At 35.3% G+C, this 24,052-nt stretch overlaps 1 protein-coding gene across 1 annotated transcript; it reads left to right on the top strand.

Annotated features, from left to right (window-relative positions):
* The first annotated feature begins 137 nt into the window (after positions 1 to 137).
* LOC107731653 (cysteine protease ATG4C-like) lies at positions 138 to 7,106 on the top strand. The gene is made up of 10 exons (XM_016542801.1): positions 138 to 264; positions 399 to 482; positions 665 to 898; positions 2,511 to 2,835; positions 2,947 to 3,017; positions 3,829 to 3,995; positions 4,131 to 4,209; positions 4,855 to 4,931; positions 5,484 to 5,603; positions 5,941 to 7,106. The coding sequence occupies exons 1-10, from the start codon at positions 153 to 155 to the stop codon at positions 6,100 to 6,102; spliced, it is 1,431 nt and encodes a 476-aa protein (XP_016398287.1). The 5' UTR covers positions 138 to 152; the 3' UTR covers positions 6,103 to 7,106.
* The last annotated feature ends 16,946 nt before the right edge of the window (positions 7,107 to 24,052 follow it).

The raw sequence follows: 24,052 nt of genomic DNA, 5'->3' as shown, positions 1-24,052 counted from the left end.
TCATTTCATATGCAACGTTATCGCATGCATATACTTGTGGTGGAAATGTCATCTAAGCATTAGAGAAAGTAAAATCAATGACATGTTTCCAATTACGATGTAAGTTAACTTGTTTTGGCCGTACTGAAAACTTTTCACAGAAACTCCATCGTATGTGCTGTGATGGGTTCTGCTCCGTGGCTGATAAAATGGAGACTAAAGGGACCGACGAGGTGGAGAACCTGAAGTCCAAGTTTATGTCAGCATGGCACAATGTGAAATATAGTATGTAACGAGAGATCTTACATGTCACTAGGATGTTAAGATGTTAATTTTCCGTTCATCTGACAGTCTTTCACGTCACAAAATTGACATACCTGCACACGTTACTAATCATTAAATGTTTTTAACCCTTCAAGGTTGGGCTCTTAAGTCAAAAACTGCCTTCAGCCGTAATTCTCCTGTTTTCTTGTTGGGGAAATGCTACCACTTCAAGGCTGTGGGTAAGATGATTTACACAGAACATTTAAACCGATTTGATAATCTGTCAAATTGCTTCACAAAGTTTTATTTGTATATTTTAAAATTTTATTTAATATTTATTATATCTGGCATTTTAAAATAAAATTTACCCACCAAAATTCTAGGTGTATAATGGAATGTTTATGCTAACCGTTGTCCTCAGATGATGAAAGCCCTTCTGAGAGTTGTACTGCTGAGGCATTAGATGACGATATTGTAACAGGTAATGTTGATGGATTTCGCAAGGACTTCACTTCACGAGTTTGGCTGACCTATCGAGAAGAGTTTCCTGCTCTTCCTGGCTCCACCATCACTTCAGACTGTGGGTGGGGTTGTACACTCCGGGCAGGGCAGATGATATTGGCCCAGGCTCTCTTGCTTCACATCTTGGGTAGAGGTGAGATCGGGTCATATGTGTATAATGTATGTATTTCTATGTGACATTAACAGTTTAATTGTATTGAAAATGTATTCACCCTCAGGCTATCCAAAACATAGATGAGTTAGTTTCATCATTAGAACAGATTTGGAGAATTTTAGCATTACGTTACTTGCTCACCAGAGAATAGGTGCTGTCAGAAAGAGTCCACTCCAAACAACTGATAAAAGCATGATTCCAGTCCATTATTAACATCTTGTGAAGTGAAAAGCTGAGTGTTTGTAAGAAACATCCATCATTACGACATTTAGAGTCCTTAATAACGTTCCTTCCAGTGAACAAGTCCATCCTATGTTAGAACTGTTCGCTTGTAAACCATGCTTGATCTGTGCATATACTTCTCTTCTAATTCAGACGAAACTACTTTTTTTACTGGAGAAATATTATGGATAGAGGACTCAAATTTTAGTTAAAATGTCTTAATGATGAATTTATTATTGGTACAAACATACAGCTTTTTGCTTAACAAGGTGTTGGATTTGATGGACTAGAGTCATGTGGTATACTTAATTTTTCACATTTTCATTTTTGGGTGAACAATTTTTTTAAACAGTAGATTTAAAAAAAAATAATATAACAGTTTTCATATGATAACAGTCCATGTGAGAGCTGCAAAAACAGTTCTGAGGTGTGTGTTGCTTAAATCTAAGAAGCTGAAGTTTTCATCTCCTCATTTGCAAATTGAAATTCTGTATTCATTTTTCATTTCAGAGGTTGGGTATTTCGGTGTCAGAGGTTGTCACTCTCTAATGAATGAGTTCTCATATGATTGACGGAGGGCAGTTTTGTGTAATATGGTGAACAGGCCACGACATTTGCCAGTTTAATACCTTCATTCAAAAAACAACACTGAAGCGTCATCCAGAGCCCACGTCTATAATGAAATATGTCATTATAGAAATATCTGTCTATAAAGAGGCTAATGGCTAATAAAATATACTTATTAGCCAATTACAGGCTTTGACAAGTGGCAAGGTCATTGCCTTATGGCCCCACAGCCAGGTCCGGCACCTTTATGACCCTCAGCACTTGTACTTAGACCATTTCAGACACCCACTCTGTTTGTGAGGATTAAATGTAATAAAAGTGAAATACTGACTAAGCGGAGTATCGTAATTGGACTTTTGTTCTTAAAGCACAAGCCCCACTGTCTATTTAAAAGTCAAATTTAAATATGTCTGTCACTCAAAAATCTAGGACAGACTTTTAGGACTTCTGAAAGACTTCTGCTCCATTGTTCCTTACTACATTGTTTCTTAATAGATATCATTTATGAGGTAATTATCAAAATAAAGAATATAATTACTACTGGTCAAAAGTTTGGAATAATTGATGTTGGTGATGTTTTTTAAAGACACGAATTATGCTGACCATGGCTCCATTTATTTGACGAATAATATATATTAAAAACAGTAATATGAAGTATTATTAGAATTGAAAATAACTCTTTTCATTTTAAAATATAATTTATTCATGTGATGGCAGAGCTGAATTTTCAGCAGCCATTTATCCAGTCTTCAAAGTCACATGATCCTTTAAATACACTTTTTAAAAAATTCTTTATCACCAGACTGGACCTGGTCAGAAGCACTGACCTTGGAGCCCCTGGATACAGAGACATGGACCAGCAGTGCAGCACGAAGACTGGTGGCTACATTAGAGGCCTCCATTCAGGGGGAAAGAGCGCAGGTCACCCAGCCTATGTGTGCTGCTCAAGGAGGGGCTGAGGAGGCTGACTCATACCTGCAAGAGGCATATCACCGCACCGTTGTGTCCTGGTTTGGGGACGCACCCTCAGCCCAGCTGGGCATCCACAGACTAGTGCAGCTAGGAATGACATCTGGAAAACGGGCAGGAGATTGGTACGGCCCAGCAGTTGTGGCACACATACTCCGGTAAAAAGTGCATTATTTGATTTAATTTTTTAAGTCCTTTATGTTACCCATTCCTCATTATGATGATTGTCAAATATCTCTCTTACCCTGTCTCTCTTCTCTTTCCCTCAGAAAAGCTGTTGATGAAGCAGTAGATGTGATGCTGAAAGGGATATGTGTTTATGTAGCACAGGACTGCACTGGTATGGAAAATCTTAATCTAAAATCTTTCACAGAACAACAACAGAAGAGCAAATATGATTAACAGAAGACATCCAAAATTTACTAAAATTCAAACTAATTTGTATTTGAAAGCAATTTTGTGCTTCTTTATAGATTCTATATACAGTATAAATCATCTTCTCTATATATGATTGTTAGATTTGGTCAGCAAATCTGAAACCAAAATGTATATTTAATAAGTTTCATAAAAAATTACATTAAGCATAATTTTGGACAATACTGTATGTATTGTTTATTAAAAAAAAATGTATGTCTATGGAGGAGTGTCAAGGAAATATATATATATACATATACATATACATATACATATATATACACCAAATGAATATTTTGGAATGATTTCTGAAGGATCATGTGGCACTGAAGTGTGTATTTATGGCTGCTGAAATTCAGCTTTGTGATCACAGGAGTAAATTACATTTGAAAATATATTAAAATATAAGAGGTTACAATATGACCATTTTTATTATATTTTTAATCAAATAAACCATAAGATATTTCTTACAAAAACTTTTTTTTTTTAAATCTTACCTACCCTAAACTTTTGAATGAAAGTATATATAAATTTTTTTTAATCCCAATATGAACAAACACACCCAAATGTAATATTACATAATATAAGATAACTTACAAACATCATACAATTGTAGATGAATCATGTATTGACACAAGTAAAATTACATTTCGTAACGGCTATATTTGTCCCACTCACCAGAGAGAGGGACAGACAAAGGACCCGTTTTTGACCTCTGTGTTATTGATTGTCTTCAGTGTACAGTGCTGATGTTATCGATAGCCATTCAGGGCGGACGGGCAACCACAGTGATCCTCAGGGACTCAATTCTGGAGCTGCCCCTGATAGTAGAGCTGTCATCATCCTCATTCCTGTGAGACTCGGTGGAGAGAAAATCAACCCAGAATACTTGAGCTTTGTCAAGGTGAGGCTTTGGAAACCACCCTTTTGTACAACTACAAAGTAGATTATACAATGACAAAGAGAAAAATATTTGTTAAAGATATGGCTATCGACTTCAATACTGTGATCTTAACGACTCCCTTTCTCTTTTCCCTAGAGCATATTAAGCTTAGAGGACTGTATCGGCATCATTGGCGGAAAGCCTAAACAGGCCTACTATTTTGTTGGATTTCAAGGTTAGTCTTTCATAGGAGACAAAGTAAATGAATGCATGCAAAGAGAAGGCCAGCGCCATCAGAGAAGCTTATTTTATTTTTCCCAAACCCATCAGAAATGCTACACCATTCATCATGCGAGGGTATCTGAAATAGTGGGCTTTTTCCATTTCCATAAGCAGCTTGCATAGATTTCAGAGCTACCCAGAGTAGCCCACTCTCCATCACCTTCAGTAGCCAGTGGAAACCTTCAGTTGTACATGTAGGTAGTCAATATTTACATTTTAGCAATTTGAAATCCACTCCGCGATGATGTCTAAATGACAAGCAGTACATTCTCCCTGCCAGGTTCAGCCTGCCGTCTGCATTCATCATATGCAAATGATCTAATATAATTGTGTGTTTGTAAAAGTAATTTCTCTACACCAAAATTAAATGACAGCCCGCTTTGCGGCATAAAGAATGTGCTTGTACAACCAGATTCGATTACGCAGCGTTTAATCCATCCGAGTTTAGGAAAGACCAAAAAAATTCTCACGTTTGATTGTTTGAAGCCCAGCGGAGGTGGGTGACTTTGAGCTGCTCTGCATAGAAATTGGGCAAGGATATGCATTATAATAATCACTGTGTTTTTTGAATAACTTGTCTTTTGTTTTGTCCTTGCAGATGACAGCTTGATTTACATGGATCCTCATTACTGTCAGTCTTTTGTGGATGTCAGCACAAGCGATTTCCCTCTGCAGGTAATGTGGAATTACAAAAAGCTGACCGCCGCACAGTGATGTGAATTTAATAGTTTCTGTACTTAAGGGTATGAATCTGAAAGTAGACCTCCACACTCAATTACCGAACACAAGAGATTTACACATTGCTCTGTACTTTGTATCGGCTCCGACATATTTTATATAACTCCAACGATTTTATATTTCAGCATCGTAACTTATTTTTACGCTTTTGTGTGCTGTAGAAAGTGGCCTGGCGAAAGACAGAAATATTGGGCCATACTTTTAGCTCAGCTGTCTAAGCCTTTCAGATCTCAGGCAGAATTTAACATTTGTCAAAAAATGTGTCAAAAGGGAAAATCTTTCATTTCTGCAATCTGGTTGTTTCGCATGAACACGCATCGCTCATTTGGAACAGAACTGGGCTGAACAGTTTAACATGCGTTACGTTGTAGACATTATGGACAAAAATGTCTAATACTTTAGTTGTGCATTTGGATCACTGTGATTTCATAAACAGAGAAATAAATGGCTTATTTTGACTAATTTTAAAGGATTTTTTCTTCTTTAAAGTCTTTTCATTGTCCATCACCAAAGAAAATGCCTTTCAGTAAAATGGACCCAAGCTGTACGATTGGATTCTACTCAAAAAATGTTGAACACTATGAAAGAATTAGCAACGAGCTGTCAAAGGTGGGTAAATCTTTCAGAAATGTTGTTTCATATTGTTTTGATGAAAATGGCATGTTAACTTTAATTTTAAAATGACAAACTGTCCAAAACAGCCTAACAGGAAAATATTGGCTTTTTAAGCTGGAAAAAGGTTGTTATTTAAATGTCTGTCAGCAGGTGGCAGCATTTAACTACGTAAGTGGAAACTGTCGGACTGTCACTGTGTCTAGCATAGACTACTGTGAGGGAGAAATGTTGTATAGTTTTGTCCTTCTGTATTATAAGTGAGAATCTGCCATGTGTACCTTTTAATTAAAAACATCTAAAGGTTGATTAACTGTGTTTGTTAATGTGACAGATATTGCAGCCTTCATCAAAAGAGAAGTACCCTGCATTCACCTTTATGAAGGGACACGGGAAGGATTATGAACTTTCAGTTGCTGTAGAACAGCGAGAATGGCCTTTCATCAGGGACACAAGGAAAGCAGGGACAACTTCGGGAGACTTTGTGCTACTCTGACTCTTCAAGCCAGTAACCCAAAACCAAGTGACACACCACAAATCAGGACTGGATCAGTCTGTATTTACACTGTGGGTCTAAACTATATGACCCTGTGCTACACTGTCCTCATGTCATTTCAGAAAAAAAGCCCATTTTAAAAAAAGACCGCAAGCAGTGCATGCATTAGCTTCACAGAGTTGGCCGTTTCACAGAATCAGTTATATTAACACATCTATCTGTTTGTGCATGAAAGCAAAGTTTGATACAGAGATTGCTTCATGCATATGGTCCTGACCACCATCCACATTCGATTTGATTTCAATTATATTTACATGCTAAACCTGCAAGCATTTCAGTGTGCTCGTATAAATCCAATGGACATGTGTAGTCAATACATGTATTTTTTTTTTAAACAAGAAAAGTTCTCATGGAATCATGTTTCTTTTCTCTGGGTACATGTAGTTAATTTTTTCTTAAAACTGAATCAAAACACCTATATAGTCTACTTTTGGAAATATATACATGATGTAGTGATTTAGCTTCACAGAACGTACGTTTTATGGTGACATGTTTTATGTTATGTTAAATGGAAGGATAATGTGCCTTCACAAGTGAATAGAAAACACTGTATCACATATATCTACATACAGAGCCTAAATAACTCTTAAATGATATTTAAAAAGCCCTTTCTGCCACCAGCTTTTTAAGGAGTATTAAACCCATAGCACATTAATATAGACAGAACCTGTGCTTAATATAAGATTAAGTACAGTAATGTTAACAACAAATATATTGGTATAATGCCGATATGTGAAAGGATCAGTCCTGCCTTGGTAGCTCAGCGTGTTATTTTTAAAGGTGTAATAGAAAACATAAACAAGTATGAATCAAGGAGTAATTTATTATTAAATTATGCCTTATTTATATAACTTCAGGTTTTTTTCTTAGTGATGTATCATTTTAACAAAATTGTCAACATGATGATATTGTACTACCATATTAATTGTTGTGATTAACTTTCTTTTTTGTTAGAAACACCTATGAACCCAAAGTGCTCTGCATTGAAAAGACCTGTAACACTAGCTCTAAGGCTGATGATACATGGGGCAACTTTTTTTGAGCAGTGTTGCTTGGGCACTTTCCCACTGAGAATGGGTAACAAATTTCTATCTGGATACTTTAGATCAGTCGTGGGCCCTGTGCCTCACCTGGTTGCCCTTTGATGGCAACATTAACCCAAGTTGCCCAGCAACATTGCTCAAAAAGTTGCCCCGTGTATCATCATCAGCCTAACAGTGTTCACATATTGTATTTAACCAGCGTAACTGTGTTTTCAGTTGTTTATGCAAACCTATTAATTCCACCATTTGTCAATTTGAAGGGTTTTGTAATTTACCACAGTGTATTGTAATATCATACCTTAATTGCCAAAATCATTTGCACAATGAACATTTCAGTTTTATAATTGCTGATTTCAGAATCTAATGTTTTTTTTAAGTGTTTCTACTCATTTGTCTGTAATTAAATGATTTCTTTAAAGTTCTTCCTCTACATTCCTTACTGTACAGCAAATTTGTTATTGACCTATTTTCAATCTATTAACTCATCTTCTTCAACAAACACTGGAAATTAAAAGGACTCGCACTTGCCAACTCCTTTTCATAACCCATTCAGCCAAACGGAACAAATCTGTATCTGGTGATTACGCCATTTTCCGGGGGAAAGAAAATATCCTTGTGTTGGACTCGGTGTTGCCATGGTTAATTCCTCTGTTTCTGTTCTGTTTGAGCAATGCTTGTGCTATTTTCATGTTAAATACAAATTCTTATATTAATAAGGTCATGGCCTTCAATTATAGGGTCTGCTTGGGGGAACAAGTTACCCTTCTGGGGGACCAAACAGAATAAGTCACTGCTTGTCTCACCACTGCATGTCGTGAAGACAGAAGCAGCGGAGCACAATAACCCCATGTCTCATAGTGTTTTCCAGTGTCTGTGATCAGTAAATTCATACTGGGCTGTATTTAGGAAACAAGGCATGGAGGAGAGAGAGGAAAAAAAGGAAGTTTGGGACATTAGGGGTGAGGCAACGTGCCGACCTTTCAGTCAGTGTTACATGAAAGGGCACTTGTGCTGGGAGGCTTGGTGGCTTTGAGGAGACTTTGTGTTCTAGCTGTATTTACGATGCTGCCTGTATGAATATTTGATTAATGAGTCATGCTCTCCGTGGGGGACACTGTATCCCAGCAGCGGTTACGGCAACATACCAGACCTCGTCGCTCCGTTATAGCACAGCTGCCAATAGAGGCATTGATTCCGGCAGATGCCTTAAAATCTAATCTGCTCCGGCGAGCGAATTCCACAGATGAAAGAAGCGGAATTCTGTGAGAGGCTTCGTTCTGCGGGCAATTTGGACTGAATAAAGTTTTCTCTCTTCTCTCTCTTTTTGATATGCATTTTGACAAGATAGGATATGACATAAGGTTTTTGCTGCAGGCTGTAATGGAGAAAGCGCAGCCATCCATGCTGAATGGACTATCAACAATCAGTTCAGTGTTTATTCCGTTTATTCCTTAATGTCATTCTTTTCGTTTCTAAGACCATCTCTTGGGGAAGCCCAAGCTAAATTAGGCCATGCACTCGATTGTTTCCTTCAGATGGAAATGGACATACATTAACAGCATTTACACATACCAAGTAGAGGAAAGTCTGCAAAAAGAAGAAAAAAATGCAGAATTGTAATTTTAATGTGAATGTAAGGAAGTAAAATTAAAATAATTTAAATCCAAAGAAATTCATCTGTGAGGTTTTTCTAAGTTTGGCTTGACAAAGACTAGTTTGAAAGTGTTGGAGATCCCATGTGACCGTTGCGCATGCAGTATTGATGGATTATACCTGTACTTCCACGTGTAAATGTACACTGGCATACAAGCACATATGTCTTTAAGTAGAGGAGTGTGTTTGGCGTGAGCTCAGGTGGCAGCAGGGTTGGGCGTCTTGCACCAGGTGCTCTGCTGTTTGATTTATTCCCCTTCTAGAATTTTGGAATGCTGGGAATTTTCAAACAGGTACATGAAATTTCATCCTGATATTATAGCATTATGGTTAAATATATCTGCTCATACGTACTACTGTGTCTGTCTGTCTATATATGTATATATATATATATATCTCTTTCCTACTACTTGTTTCACTTCTGTTTCAGTTTTTATAACCATTTCTTACTATGTGTAAGTAAGTTGTTGTTTTTTAGCATGCAAAGAATCATTATTATACTCTTATACCTTTTTGTTCTTTAATATTTTGAATTGTTTTTAGCTTTATTTTTTTGTTTTTCATTTAAATGTTACGTTTTGAGATTTTGTTGTATGCATTTGTCATTTTTATTTAATTTCTTTATTTTTAAAATGTGTATAAGATTTATTTATAAAGTTTTAGCTTTTTGTTTTGGATCTGTTTTTAGTTGTTTTAATACTACAATTGATTGCTTCTGTTGACCTCATTTGTAAGTCGCTTTGGATAAAAGCGTCTGCTAAATGACTAAATAAATAAAATAAATAAATAAATATATGTGCACAGTTCCTTCAAAACATAGTTTTCCAGGACCAAGCTGATCTCTTAAAGGGATAGTTCAACTGAAAATTAAAATTCTGTCATTTACTTAACTCATGTTGTTCCATCTTTATGACTTTTTTTTAAAGTTTAAACTGTGTGTTTGTTCACACAGTAAAAGTCAATGGCTTTCATCTAGTATGATTTTTTTTAAATATAAGCTTAAAAATTTGGATTGAGGATTTATGATAAAACTTACCCTGGACCCTGTATATACAGTGGGTACGGAAAGTATTCAGACCCCCTTAAGTGCTTCTACTAAATACTGAGCATTTTTCAGTTTTTCTTTTTTAATAAATTTGCAAAAATGTCAACAATTCTGTGTTTTTCTGTCAATATGGGGTGCTGTGTGTACATTAATGAGGAAAAAAAATTAACTTAAATGATTTTAGCAAATGGCTGCAATATAACAAAGAGTGAAAAATTTAAGGGGGTCTGAATACTTTCCGTACCCACTGTAAATAGGCATTGTTAAAATAGTTCATGTAACATCAGTGTTTCAACTGTAATTTTATGAAGCTACGAGAATACTTTTTGAGCACAAAGAAAACATAACGTCTTTATTCAACAATTTATTCTCTTCCATGTCCGAATTCGAGGCATGTTCAGGAGAGTACCACAACACATGTGTGTGGTGCTGCAGTCTATTTTAACGATGTCCTGACTACCTTTCTGGGCCTTGAGCATGTCAGTTGGGTTATTGTCTACGAGGGGTCAAAAAGCACTCGCATTTCATCAAAAATATCTGAATTTGTGTTCTGAAGATGAACGAAGGTCTCACGGGTTTGGAACGACCTGAGGGTGAGTAATTAATGAAAGAATTTTCATTTTTGGGTGAACTATCCCTTTAAGCAGAGTTTATTAAATTATTTTAAAAAATACCAAATAAATAAAGAAATATATTACTATAGTAACAATATTATGGTACTGTAAAATAAAAAAATAAATATTATTTAATAATAATAATATTATTATAATAATAATGAAAATAATAATACTTTTGTATTGCATTATTTTTAATAACTATTTGTGACCCTGGAGCACAAAACCAGTCATAAGTAGCATGGGTATATTTGTAGCAAGAGCCAACAATATATTGTATGGGTCAAAATTATCGATTTTTCTTGTATGCCAAAAATCATTAGGATATTAAGTAAAGATCATGTTCCATGAAGATATTTTGTAAATTTCCTACCGTAAATATATAAAAAATGTTGATATGTAATATGCATTGCTAAGAACTTAATCTGGACAACTTTAAAGGCGATTTTCTCAATATTTAGATTTTTTGCAACTTCAGATTCCAGATTTTCAAATAATTGTATCTTGGCCAAATATTGTCCTATCCTAACAAACATCAATTGGAAGCTTATTTATTCAGCTTTTAGATCATGTATAAATATGAATTTCAAAAAATGTACCCTTATGACTGGTTTTGTGGTCCAGGGTCACATTTTACAAAACAGCAGTAAATGACAACACTAATATTTATAGCTGTCTTGCATGTATGGACAAAACCACTGAGATATTTTTCAAAATATCATCTTCTATGTTTCTCAGAAGACAGGGGAGAAAGTCATACAGGTTTGCAATGACAGACTTTTTTATTTTAGAGTGAACTATCCTTTTAAATTACAGTTTTTTTGTTTTGTTTTGCTTTTTCCCACCACTATACCATTTCCCACCACTGAGCACCCAAGCCTCCCCTGAGGAGGGTCTTAAGCCAGCCACAACCCCATTCCCCCTCCGCCGTGACAACCCAAAGTGCCCGGAGTTAACATTTGGATAACAGATGTGTGTACCTGTTTTCATACGCCTTTCAGGTGACAGGACATCACAGGGGCTGTTTCTTGCATCGCTTGGGCTATATGGAGCAAACACTTGTTTCCTCATTCCCCTGTCCTCTCAGGCATGGCCGACCCCCTGTCACGATTTACTAACCAAATCCATCCAGAGCTGGTGGGAGCAAAGGCTTGAAAGCAGGGGATATTGCCTGTTGTTGGTCCTGTCGAGTCAGCTATGTGTGCTCCACAGTTGAGATGGAGGCTTTGGAGGGGGTTGGTGAGGAGTATCACTAATGCACACACAGACATTCATTCCAATGAGAGGAGACACTTTACACCACAGAGAGGCACAACATCTATCTCACAGACAGGCTTTTGTCATCCAGTGTTTCTTTGCAGTCATAAAAACATATCCAAGGTGTACTGTCTGCGCATTTTAGTCCGAGTTAGCACTGAAATTCTTTTCCCAGGCGAACAGATGAAATCATGTTGCTTGTCTCGTTACTTCAGGCTCCATAAGGAAACAAGACACTGTAAAACTCTTCCATTAATTAATAGGGATATGACAGTAATTGCAACAGTGAATAAACTTAATCAGTGGCTCCCCTAAAACGTCCACTTGATGTCACAATGAAACCTCTGCAATAAATGGAAACTGGAGATAAATAATGTTATATTGTTCTTTTAGCCTATAAATTTAAAGCGCTACAAATGACTGTAAACATAAACATGAACAAGTGAAAAGTTTATTTACAGAGCTGAAAATACCTGATCACTTTCACTGTGTATATCAGTGTGTAGCATCTATAAAGCAGTGATTCTCAACTAGGGGCCCAGGGCCCACTATAGGGCCTCAAGAGTACATACAATTGCAAAAACAAGAAAAAACAAACACTGAAATAAGCTAAAATAATGAAATATCAAAATATTCCCTATTTTAATTCATGGATATCAAAACCTGGATATATGAGCTATAGAGCAGTAATTATCAACTAGGGGCCCGGGCCCACTAGTGGGCCTCAAGATTACATAAAAATGTAAAAATAGGACAACACAAACACTAAAATTAGCTAAAACAACGAAATTGCAAGATATTCCTTATTTTAATTAACCCCTTAACAACCTTTTTTGATTCTTTGAAGAATCAGGGTTCCTACTGTCTAGAAAAACCTGGATGAGGTAGCCTTTTTTTAAAAAGCGATATTTTTAGACTTGGAAAAATCATGTCAATTAATTAAATCTTACAACTCCATGGACATCTTTATGAAAAATACACATTTTTCTACTTATGTCAAGCTCTAAAATATTTCATCGGGTATAAAAGAAAAAAAATCTTTATCCTTAATCTTTACACAGAAAATCACTGGAAAAATCATGGGGCTAAAATCTTTTTAATATTGTTGTAGACAATAGTGAGTCGTAGAGTAGAAAAGGTTAATAACCATTGGCACAGAAGCAACTATTAAACTTTGTTTACATCTACTTATATAGAATGACAATTAATGAGTTTGCTTAATTTAATATAATTAATTAAAATGATCATTCTTTATAATGAAGTAACCATTTTAATCAACATCAAATAAGCATTGTTCCAAATTTTGTTCCAAATAAACATTGTTCCAAATTCCAAATTTTTATTGTTCCAACATTTAAGGAAATATGACATGCAGATATTCAGACTGCGAAATGTATACAACATTTCAAGAAACAAGAAGCTGATATTGAGGAGCTTACATTTTTTGAAACAATATTTTCCGTTTCAGTTCTATTTTTCCTCCGCCAAAAAATAGTTCCAAACAAAGTCAAAGCAGTAGGTCAGGTGCCTTAGATCAGTTCAGTTTTTCTGAACGAATCAATGATTGCAATTAATTATTCAATGATTCATGATGCACAAAAAGATGCCCCCTACTGTCATAACAATGTAACCTACAGAAAAGGATCACTGAAAAATCTCCACCACTAGACTGTCAGCTTTTGGATTAAATATCAGCATTCTTGTAACATACTATAGTCCAGTGATTGTACGCAATATAACAGCCTTGTGTGTCTTAATGTTGAATTAAAATATTAATAACCACATTACAACAAAGAAACATCAACAAACTTTTTATATCTGAATGTAAATACAAGATAGGCACACTATGTTAGATGCAAAATACCCTTTACTTATTCACGAAGGGGACTAAAATAGCATCCTACAACGAAAAGGAAAAAAACCAAAAAACATGTATCTATTAATGATCCATTAGTCTGTGCTGCTGAAATATTGGCCTTCTCAACACATATACCTATATACTAAAAAAGGCCATTTAAAATGATTCAGTGGCCCTGTGTGGGGGCATTAATTTTCTGTACTAAAAATATATTTTTAAAGCAGGTCTCCGTCCCTACTTTTTCTTGTGTGCGATGCATAATGGATTTCCATCTAATCCATTATGGCTGTGGCTCCTTGCCTCACCAAGGTTTTGTCTTTTTTAAATGAAGTTTTAATAAAGCACGACCGAGGGTGTCCAAGGTCAATTATAATCTGCCTTTCCCCAGGTACAGATACTTGTGCTTAGTTAAGCATAATATCTGTCAGTCATAGACCAGTAATCCATAATGTCTGAGGAGGCAAGCGAAGGCTGAAGCGATCTAACAGAAATGTTTTTGCGCGTCGACAGTGCACGCATACTTGTGTGTGTGTCGACTATTTTTTTCCTTTGATTGGCATGTAAGGTCAACATTTCCTGTTAACAAGCGGACAAAGAGACTCACTTCATCCCCATCATTTACAGTGTGTGTCAGCTTTGGGGAATATATCTATATGCATCATGAATAGCTTGAGAGTCAAGACAGAAAATATAGGCGGGAGATATTAATTCAATATTGTGGCAGAGAGAGTGTATGTGATCCTCTCTTTGAGAAATATTTGATTTAGAACTACTTTAGTAATATATTTACCTATTACCTGTAAAACTAGGCTTTATTAGCTTTAGCCTCCTATAATACTACATTAGCCTGATGAAAAAACAGCTGAAACCAGCCTAAGATGGTTGGCTGGTTTTAGCTGGTCTTCCAAGCTGGTCATAACTAGTTTGCAGGCTGCTAGTTTGCTTTTTTTTTGACCACTTCTTTAGCTGGTCAGGCTGGTCATTTATTCATTTATTTTTCTTTTCTTTTTCAACAGGGTAGGCTAAAGCTAAAGGCTAATTTAGTATATAGTTGCTACAGCAGCAACTGAACACTGAAAACAAACCGTTTTGATCAATTTGGCACCAGATTTTTGGCAAATTTATGGATTAAATTTATTAGGTTTATTAGCTTTAGGTTTCTAAATACTATCTACTACCCTTATGAAAATTAATCATGGTTTTATTATAGTAAAAGTGTAGTAACCATGTTTTTTTTTGGCCAATTGATTGTATAACCACACAGTTTTATGGTTAATGTAGAAAAACCATGGTTAATTTGTGGTTGCCATGATTTAATTATATTAACCAGTTTGTTTGTTTTTTGTAATAAAATCATTGTTAATTTTCATAAGGGTTTATTTAGGCTAAAGCTATTCATTAGGTTAAACCTTGCAGTGGCAACTGAACAGTGAAAACAAACTGTTTTTTTTCAATTAGGCATCAGATTTTTGCAAATCCATTAGCTGATCGGTTATGTTAAAGCAAAAGTTGCTTAAGTGGCATTTGAACATAGAAAATAATCAGATTTCTTCAATTAGGCACCAGAGTTTTGGCAAATTTATAGATTAAAATAAATGAATTAATAAAAATTAATTAAATAAATAAGCTTTATAGCTGTAGCCTCCTAAATACTATAGACTAATGGTAAAGGCTAAGGTTAAAGCAAATGTTGATATAATAATTTGAGATAATTGGATCTTTTTCCATTAGGCACTAGATTTTCGGCAAATGTATAATTATTAGCTTTAACCTCCTAAATACTAGTAAATCTAGTTCAAATAATTCAAATAAGCATTTTAAAGGTAATGATACGGGTATATATGTGCAATAATCGTATTCTTTAGGACCTTCATCCTCACCAGAAATCCTCTCTCTCTCCCCTCTTCTCACTCCCAGCTATGTACAGATGGGTCTTTGACAGGTCTACAGCTGTTCCCCTAATTGTTCATTAAGTGTTCTATTGATTCCCTGATTCGCAGTACATGTGTGTTTCAGACTGGCTCTGGTCTGAAGAGGCAGACCCGCACATCCAACCCCTGAGATGACAGAACCGGCTCAAGCCGAAAATGCAAGCTGTCACTTTCGATCCAGTCTGTTCCCCTCTGAGGACGTGTCCAGGATTGCCTCTGATCACCTGCTAGCTTTTTATTAGCTAAACTTTTAGCATCAATCAATTAAAGTGGGGGCAGTAGCATGAAAAAAAATATTTAATTCCTTGTTAGGCCGGCCCGTGCCTCAGATTGCACCTGGTTGTTGGGAGAGGCTGTTATCAGTGCAGGGGATCAGTTGCGATTACATGGAGTTTATGCGTTCAGGGAGGGTTAAAGCAAGATGGCGAGAGAGAGAGAGAGAGAGAGAGAGAAAATAGCTCTTGCTCATCCCCGCCGTCGACTCGAGGCAATTTTTAAAGAGATAAGATCATCTCCAATTGTGGATTGTGGCAGTCAAGCTGGTCTCTCCTCGGGCTGATCCAGATTTAATCTCCAGACAGGGCAGATCAGAAACACGGACGCCCTCACAGGCTGACCATAAATCTCCTGCCTAACAAATAGACCCTGATAAAACTGTAAAAGTTATTTAAATTCTCCTAATGGACAGATTTATCCATCTTGGTGCTCTCGGCATGCCGTGCTCAGTCAATGCTCGGCGCAGCCTCTTTGACAAAGTCATCCTTTCCTATTTCATCTTTGCAGATAAAAGAACAGGTGAACAAGATTAAAAACAGACACACACTCTGGGAAGAAAGGAGATGTATTTCTCTTATAAAGCTGAGAGAAAGACATGGGACATAACAGTGCGTCATTTTCTCCTCAATGGGTTTGTAAGAGATAGCAATTGCAAATGTGGTCAAGAATAGAAATGAAAAATGTCCTGAACAGACAGGAAGCGTTTACGTCTCAGTCTACAAATTGGCTTTAAGATTGGATGTACTTGGACTAAGTCAGTTAGTGACTTAGTGGTCTGTGTGTATCTGTATGTGCAGTGGACAGGACTCTAATGCCACTGAGGGACTGATAATGTTCTCTGTAAAACACAATCACTCACCCCCGCCTCCTCTTTAGCTAAGTCTCCAGGACCCCAATCAATACTGCACCGCCTGGTGACTTATCATCTTGTTCCGTGCGACATAACCACACCTGTTTTGTAATAATGGATTACCAGTGGGATGGTGGTAATCCAGTGGTTAAGGAACTGGGATCATAACACAAACGTGACTGGTTTGATCTAGTGAAGAGACAAAGTGTGTAAGAAAATTTATCCTAAAGTTTATACTAAATGAAAATAAGAAATTTCCCCCCAAAATGATTATTATTAACTATTAATATAATTTATTAATATTATTAGAGTGGGCTAGTTCAGTTTAAGGATAGTTCACCCAAAAATTAATATTATGTCAATATTTATTCACCCTCATGTTGTTCCAAAGCTGTATAACTTGCTTTCTTCCATAAAACACAAAAGGAGATATTTAGAAGAATGTCTAAGCTGGTTTTTCCATATAATGATAGTGAAAAGGAAGGTCACCGTTCTATTTAGTAGTTATTAATATTTTGAATTAATTGTAGCTTTCATTTTTATGTTTTCAGATTTCATTTTGATTTTAGTTTAAATTTGAGTAATTTTGTTGTTTAGTTAGGTATACATTTTTTTGTGATTAAAAAATGTTTCTTTTAAGCTTTAATTTATTTTTATTTTTAAATGTGGTATCTTTAGTATACTTCAATTTCATTTGAGTTAGTTGTCAAGGCATTTCTAATTTCCATTCAAGTTTTTTAAGTTTATCTAATATTTTATTTCAGCTTTATTTCAATTGACAAAAACAAAATATATTTTAATAGTTTTAGTTAACAATAACAATATTGTCACTTTCATTTCAGCGTGAGTACATGGCAGAATTTTTATTTTGAGGTGAACTATTGCTTTAAGAAAGCTAACACTAGTTTTGCTTATCATATAAATTATGAGAAGAACAGTATAGGCCTAAAGATTGTTGTTTGGCTCACAGGCAGTATACAGCCAAAACGATGTAGGCCTGTGCATTATGATTTGTGTGCTTTTCCTCTTCGTAACTTTGGTCAGTGCAGCAGAGTTTTATTTTCTCTCAGTGCTGAAGGCCGTGACCTTTAGGTTGCTATCTGCAGCACCCTAAGCTGACCACACACTCACACACTCACACACACATACAGAATGATAGGTGGTCATGAACCATTGCTCTATGGCCTTGCTTGCCTTTGCAGTTTTGTGGCAATACTTACAAGGCCTTTTGATTCTTGACTCTTTCTTGCCAGCTCTGTTATAAACTGCTTCACAAATTACAAAGAAAAGAAAAATGAAAGGTTGGCACATTTTTTTCAATGTTATCCTTACATTTCCACATGGGCTGACTTTTGTTCTGTTTTCTTCACAGTAAGTACAGTAATATTATGATAGTGTGCAAACAGGTTACCCATATTTATTTCAGAGACCATTAACCGACCACATATTAGTAAGAAATACAATAAACAGTTGCATTAAGTTATGCTAAGCAATGCCTATTTTACTAAAAATAAAATAAAATAAATTTGATTAATAATTTAATACAAATACAATTGTTAAATGTGTACTACTTTAAATTTATTTCCTTGTAAATTATCACAGAAACATTATATTATATTATATTATATATGATGTAAGTATATTATATTACAGAGTTCACAGTGATTACAGTAATATCAGGATATAGTGTGTATAAAGGTTACCCATATTTAACCAGATACTATTTCCTATTTATCACTATTAAGCAGATACTATTATCTACTATTATCTAACTGCTTATTAATAAGAAATTCAATGAACAATTACATTAAGCCATGCTAAACAATGCACAAATGTCCTAAAAATAAAATAAAAATATTATATTATATTATATTATATTATATTATATTATATTATATTTGACTTAAGTATATAATACCAAGTTCACAGTAAGTACAGTAATATTATGATTTACTGCATAAACAGGTTACCTATATTTAACCAGATATTATTATCTAACTGCTTACTTGTAAGCAATACAATTAACAATTGCATTAAGTAGTTAAACAATGCACAAATATCCCAAAAATAAAATAAATATAATTTTATTTTTTTATCAATAATTTAATACAAATAATTTTGCATATTATATTATATTATATTATATTCAATATGACTTAAGTATATAATACCAAGTACAGTAACCCTGTGCAGTGTTCAAGTTGCACAAATAACAATTATTAACAACAGGAAAAAAAAAATCTAATAAAATAAGTCTAATAAATCTAAGAAAAATCTAAGCGCTTTCCATGACATGTGAAACACGCTATTATACATATAGATGACGTGGTCCAGTGGAACGTAATCATCATTGCAAACCATCTAAAAAATTCACATTCAGCACTGAGATCCAATGAGGTGGAAGTGTTGCCCCGTTAGCCTTTTTATCAGGACTAACAACATGATGAGCTCATTCCACTCTCTCTGTCCTTACTTTCATCTGTCGCCCTCTCTGTACATTCAGCATCCCCAGGCTAACCCGGGGTGTAGTTAAGGAAATACTCACATTTCCACCCAATGCTCGCACCCACGCACACACAAACACAGGCGCTCTAATGCTGAGTGCTTGGGCTGATTGGGGACACAAAATAATGTTCTTTTTAGCAACATCATATGACCCCTTTAATCTGATACATCTAAACAATATAACTTTTTCATTTTTTTTCTTTTTCTTCATTTGTCTTTTGAATTTGTGACTCCAACAGCTACAATAAATTATGGTATTTATATATTATATTAATATTATATTATTTAGTTTTAGGTGACATACACCCTGCCAGTAAAAAAATCAGAATCATTAATATTTTTTAATGTTTTTGAAAGAAGTATTTTATGCTCACTAAGGCTGGATTTCTTTGATCAAAATACAGTAAAACACTAATATTGTGAAAAAATTATTACAAAATTATCACACAGTTTTCTACTTGAATATTTTAAAATGTAATTTATTCTTATTATCAATTACTATTGTTGATCAATTATTATTATTATTATTATTATTAACAATTATAAAAACTTATAATTTGGCTAAGTTTCTGCTGCTTAATTAAAAAAACGTATCCCAAATTAGGTAGTGTATCATGGTTTTGACAAAAAAGGAAAAAAATAAAATATTAAGCAGCAATGATACAATGGTAATAAGAAGAAATTTTCATAATCATGTGACACTGCATGTACACATAATTATGCATAGTATGTATATAATGTGTCTTATATTTGGTAAAAAAGACTTTGATATTTAAAAAAAAGTTATATTTGAAATACTGACAGCACACCCAAATGGAATCCAGCACCTTATTCAACATAACTGTCAAAAGCAGGGTGTCTGCCTTAATTACACGCACACACACACACATACACACTGCAGGTAGAACCTGGCTTCACACTGAGGCCAATGAAAAGGAACATTATGCTACAAATTGTTTAATTCAATATAACTATTACAAAGAAAAGAATTTACCATATTATATATTGCCTTGAACTATATTAAAATGAAAAATAAAACCAAAAATCACACACACACACACAGTTAAAAGGAATGAAATTACAATGCAGTATAACAAATAGTCTATTTTCTATGTGCATCATTCTTGATACCTCCTCAGGTAGAGTCTAGTGCATTTCCACACTGAGATTAACTTCTGAGACCAGCGGCAAACCTGCATTCTCTCTCTATTCAGCATCGGCCCCAAAGGGACACAAGACAGATTTGCATCTCTGGTGGTGTCCTCTGCTGCTACCTGCTGTTAATGCATTATTGTGAAGAGGATGATCTCTCAACAGCACTTCCTAGCAAATATAGGCCCACACACCCAATATGAATGCACATAAATATCACAAAATCAAAATCTGCCATGCTAAACACAGAGAAATAAGAGTAAGATCCAAGACATAAAACCAGCAAGGCTGTGCATTTGTTTACCGCTATAGAGGTACACGTGAGGTCACGGACAGAGGTCACCGCAGGTACATGGACTCACCTTTCCCTCGTCCCCTACATGACTGACCCGGTCTCGCTGATTATCTATTATCTTGTTATTGGACATAAATTTTACAAGCTGTTGAGAGTGTGGCAAAATCAATACCTTTTAAATGATGTTTATGTGTGATTAACTGTTAATATCCTCACAAATTATTTAATATAATAAGGTCATTTGTCTTTCACATGGGCTCGGTACCTGGCAAAGAATAATAGAATAATAAATGAGGACACTAGTAAAGAGGAGATTTTCAGATGCTTTCCCCAGCTAGTTTTATAACCCATATCCTCTTTACAGCCACAAAGCAGCACTATGGTTATTTTATGCAAGTAATAAAATTAGCCCGAGATGGAATTAGCAGACTCGGGGCTCTTTATAGGTCAAGCCGGTGGTTTATGAGCCTGTGACTCCCTCACACTATTGTCAAGAGGCTAGTTAGAGGGGTCTTTAAGCATGATTTAATATGTCCATGCCTCGGAAAATAGTTAAATAGCTAATTAAATGGAGGAGTTAATTTACATATTAATTGACCTTCCAGTAATATTTATATTGATACCTATATGAGGAGCCCTTGTCTTCATTGCCTTTCATCATAGTTAGTCTGAGCAAATATGGTGTAACTTTTTTTGTTTAAACTCGAGTTGCTCTTTATCGTGTCGGAAGCTCGCGTCGAGGCGCTCCACGCAGCTGGCGAGGGGTTTGTGTGGCCCTGCCGCCTTTTGTTGTCAGATAATGGGACGGTGCCATAAACAGCCTTGTGAAACGGTCTCAAGGGTCCTCCAGAGGAGAGCAGCATGGGGAACGAATTAATGAATGGACACTGGCAGAGGGTGGGGACACGCTGGGAGGCTTTTCTGGAACACTGCCTGTGTCAAAGCTACTCTTAATTATAACACTGATCGCTAATCAGCCTCTATGTTGAACAGTCCCCTGAGGCATATCATTACCTCGGCTTGTCAAGAGTAGGCATAACATTTTAGCTGCGCTTATACGCCAAGGTTATCTACTGCCCTCGGCGCTCCAATTTTGTTGTTTGTTGCTTTGAAATACGAAAATAATGGAAGTGTCTTTTCGGTTTAACTGAGCTTACGTCAAACTTTAGTTTTTCCAGGAATATCAAGTCTTAAATTGAAGTAGTGTCATTGGCGGCTGTTGCGCCGTGAATGTTAATGTTTTGTGCTAACAATGTCTTGACAGTTCTGATTGATACATTGTTTGTGTCTAACTCCTTATATTGTGTGATTTGGCGACTGTGTTCTGGGGGTGTATCATTAGTCACCACTTGTCCCTCTTTTGTGTCCACCATTCTATTCAGACAATACACTATAAGGATTAGCATGCTGGCCATATTGGACAATAGACAGACTGAATGGATCTCTAAAGCCTATGTAAACTGCAAATGTGGTGACAAATGGAGCCGAAAACTTGGGGTGTCTCGTTGAGACGATGATGGTTCTGACCTTAAGACAAACAATTGTGCTTATTTTGCCTTTCAAGTCAACATGAATTCAAAATGTACTCTATTTAATTTACACTTGATACACGTTACATTGTAAAGCATGTTATTCCAAAGAAAATAACTTTGGGCTTCATAATATTTAATCAAAATGTAGTAATTTACACTGGCATTGTAATTTACATTGTCACACTGGCTACTGAATAATGTCTAAAAATAGCCACATAACTACTTGTATTGCATTGCATTCACAATCATTCACATTCAGCTAGTCTCCAATCTGGCATGTAATCTCCATTTTTTAATAGATCGATTCAGTTCTTGATATATAAAATCTAAATTTACATTAAATATGAGTATTATTTATCATTTCAAATTATATATAATCTCAAACAAATCTCAATGCATTTTTCATACTGCACAATATAATGTTGTGATGCCTAAATTCACATGAAATCTAAAATGATTTTTTTTTTTATCTAGACATAATAGTATAACATTTTAACATTTTAATACTGACAAAGAGCAGGCAAAAGCACGCACATCGATCTCAACTGGGTGCTCGACTAAGAAACTCAGACTGATGAAGAGCCTGAGTGCTCGAAACGTCACACACGCTATGCAACAGTTCTTTTAAAATGAAAACAATTATTGACTTACTGGTGTACCTCCCTGATAAAATCAAGTCCTGCACAATTTTTGTTGAATATCCTGTGTCACAGAAATATATCATAATACAGACTAAAATTAGTTGACTATTAAAACTGATTAGGACAGTCAAATTCAGACAGATTAAAAAGTAAAGGGACAGCAAATGACATGCTGGTGTGTCTGATTCTTACCTGGATCCCCAAGAGTTCTTTAATTTTGCCCTAGAAACTGTACTTAGATTCAAGGAATGGTCTATATTGTGGATTATCTTAATGACCTTGTGCGGTCTTCGGTCATTTCTGACCGGAGAATTTTACATTTTGAATTTTTCAAAATCGTAGCTTCACCAGAATGGTACGAAACTTGGTGACTTTTATGGCACTTGGTATGTGAACACACACAAAAATTGAGGGCATGATTCGAAAAAGCTAAGTGGTCGTAAAATAGTCACACTTATGGTCTTCGGTCAAAAATGACCGACCATAGGAAACGAATTGGAAAAAATCGAAAATACAGAAAATTTTGATGTGTACAATCTAAAAATCCCCCACAATGCAGAAAAAAATTGCACAGCAATGAAGGGGTGAAACTCTAAAACATCTAGAGTGCAAAATCAACACACCAACTCACACACGCACGGACACACACTTGAACACACACACCTATGAACTGGTGTGACTGTGACACTGCAACAATGTAAAAAAAAATCAATAATTCGACTACAATGCAGTAAAAAAGTGGACAGCAAGGAAGGGGTTACACTCTGAAACATCAAGAGTGTAAAACAGATACATCCGCTTACGCACACTTACTTACACACACTCCCAGACACACACATACAGAATTATACATACTCAAATTAATTGGTATGGCTATAACCATATAGCCAAAATGAGTCAGAAGACTGAAATAAGAGGTTAAAATCAGATCAGACCCAGAAGGATTAAGCTCTGATAAAGCATTCCTGTACATTTTTGTTAATTTTTTATAGAATTTTAATGTTTTGTGTAACAAACTGCTTTCTGTGTTCAGGTTTGAATGTAGTAATAATAAGGCAAAAACCTATACTTCAAATCAACAATTTTAATCTGAAATACTGCAGTAATTGAAAAATAATTGTAAAAAATTAGAAGAAAAAAAAAAGTGTACTATTTTCAATGGGAAAAAATTAATCATAATTATTGCATAAATATTAATTAGTACCATGAAATTCTCTCAAAATACAAAAGAAAAAATA

This window comes from Sinocyclocheilus rhinocerous, unplaced genomic scaffold (assembly GCF_001515625.1).
Source record: "Sinocyclocheilus rhinocerous isolate Xijiao unplaced genomic scaffold, SAMN03320098_v1.1 scaffold1180, whole genome shotgun sequence".
NCBI classification, from domain to species: Eukaryota; Metazoa; Chordata; class Actinopteri; order Cypriniformes; family Cyprinidae; genus Sinocyclocheilus; species Sinocyclocheilus rhinocerous.
Note: the sequence above shows the minus strand (reverse complement) of the source record. Positions and strands in the feature narration are given on the sequence as shown.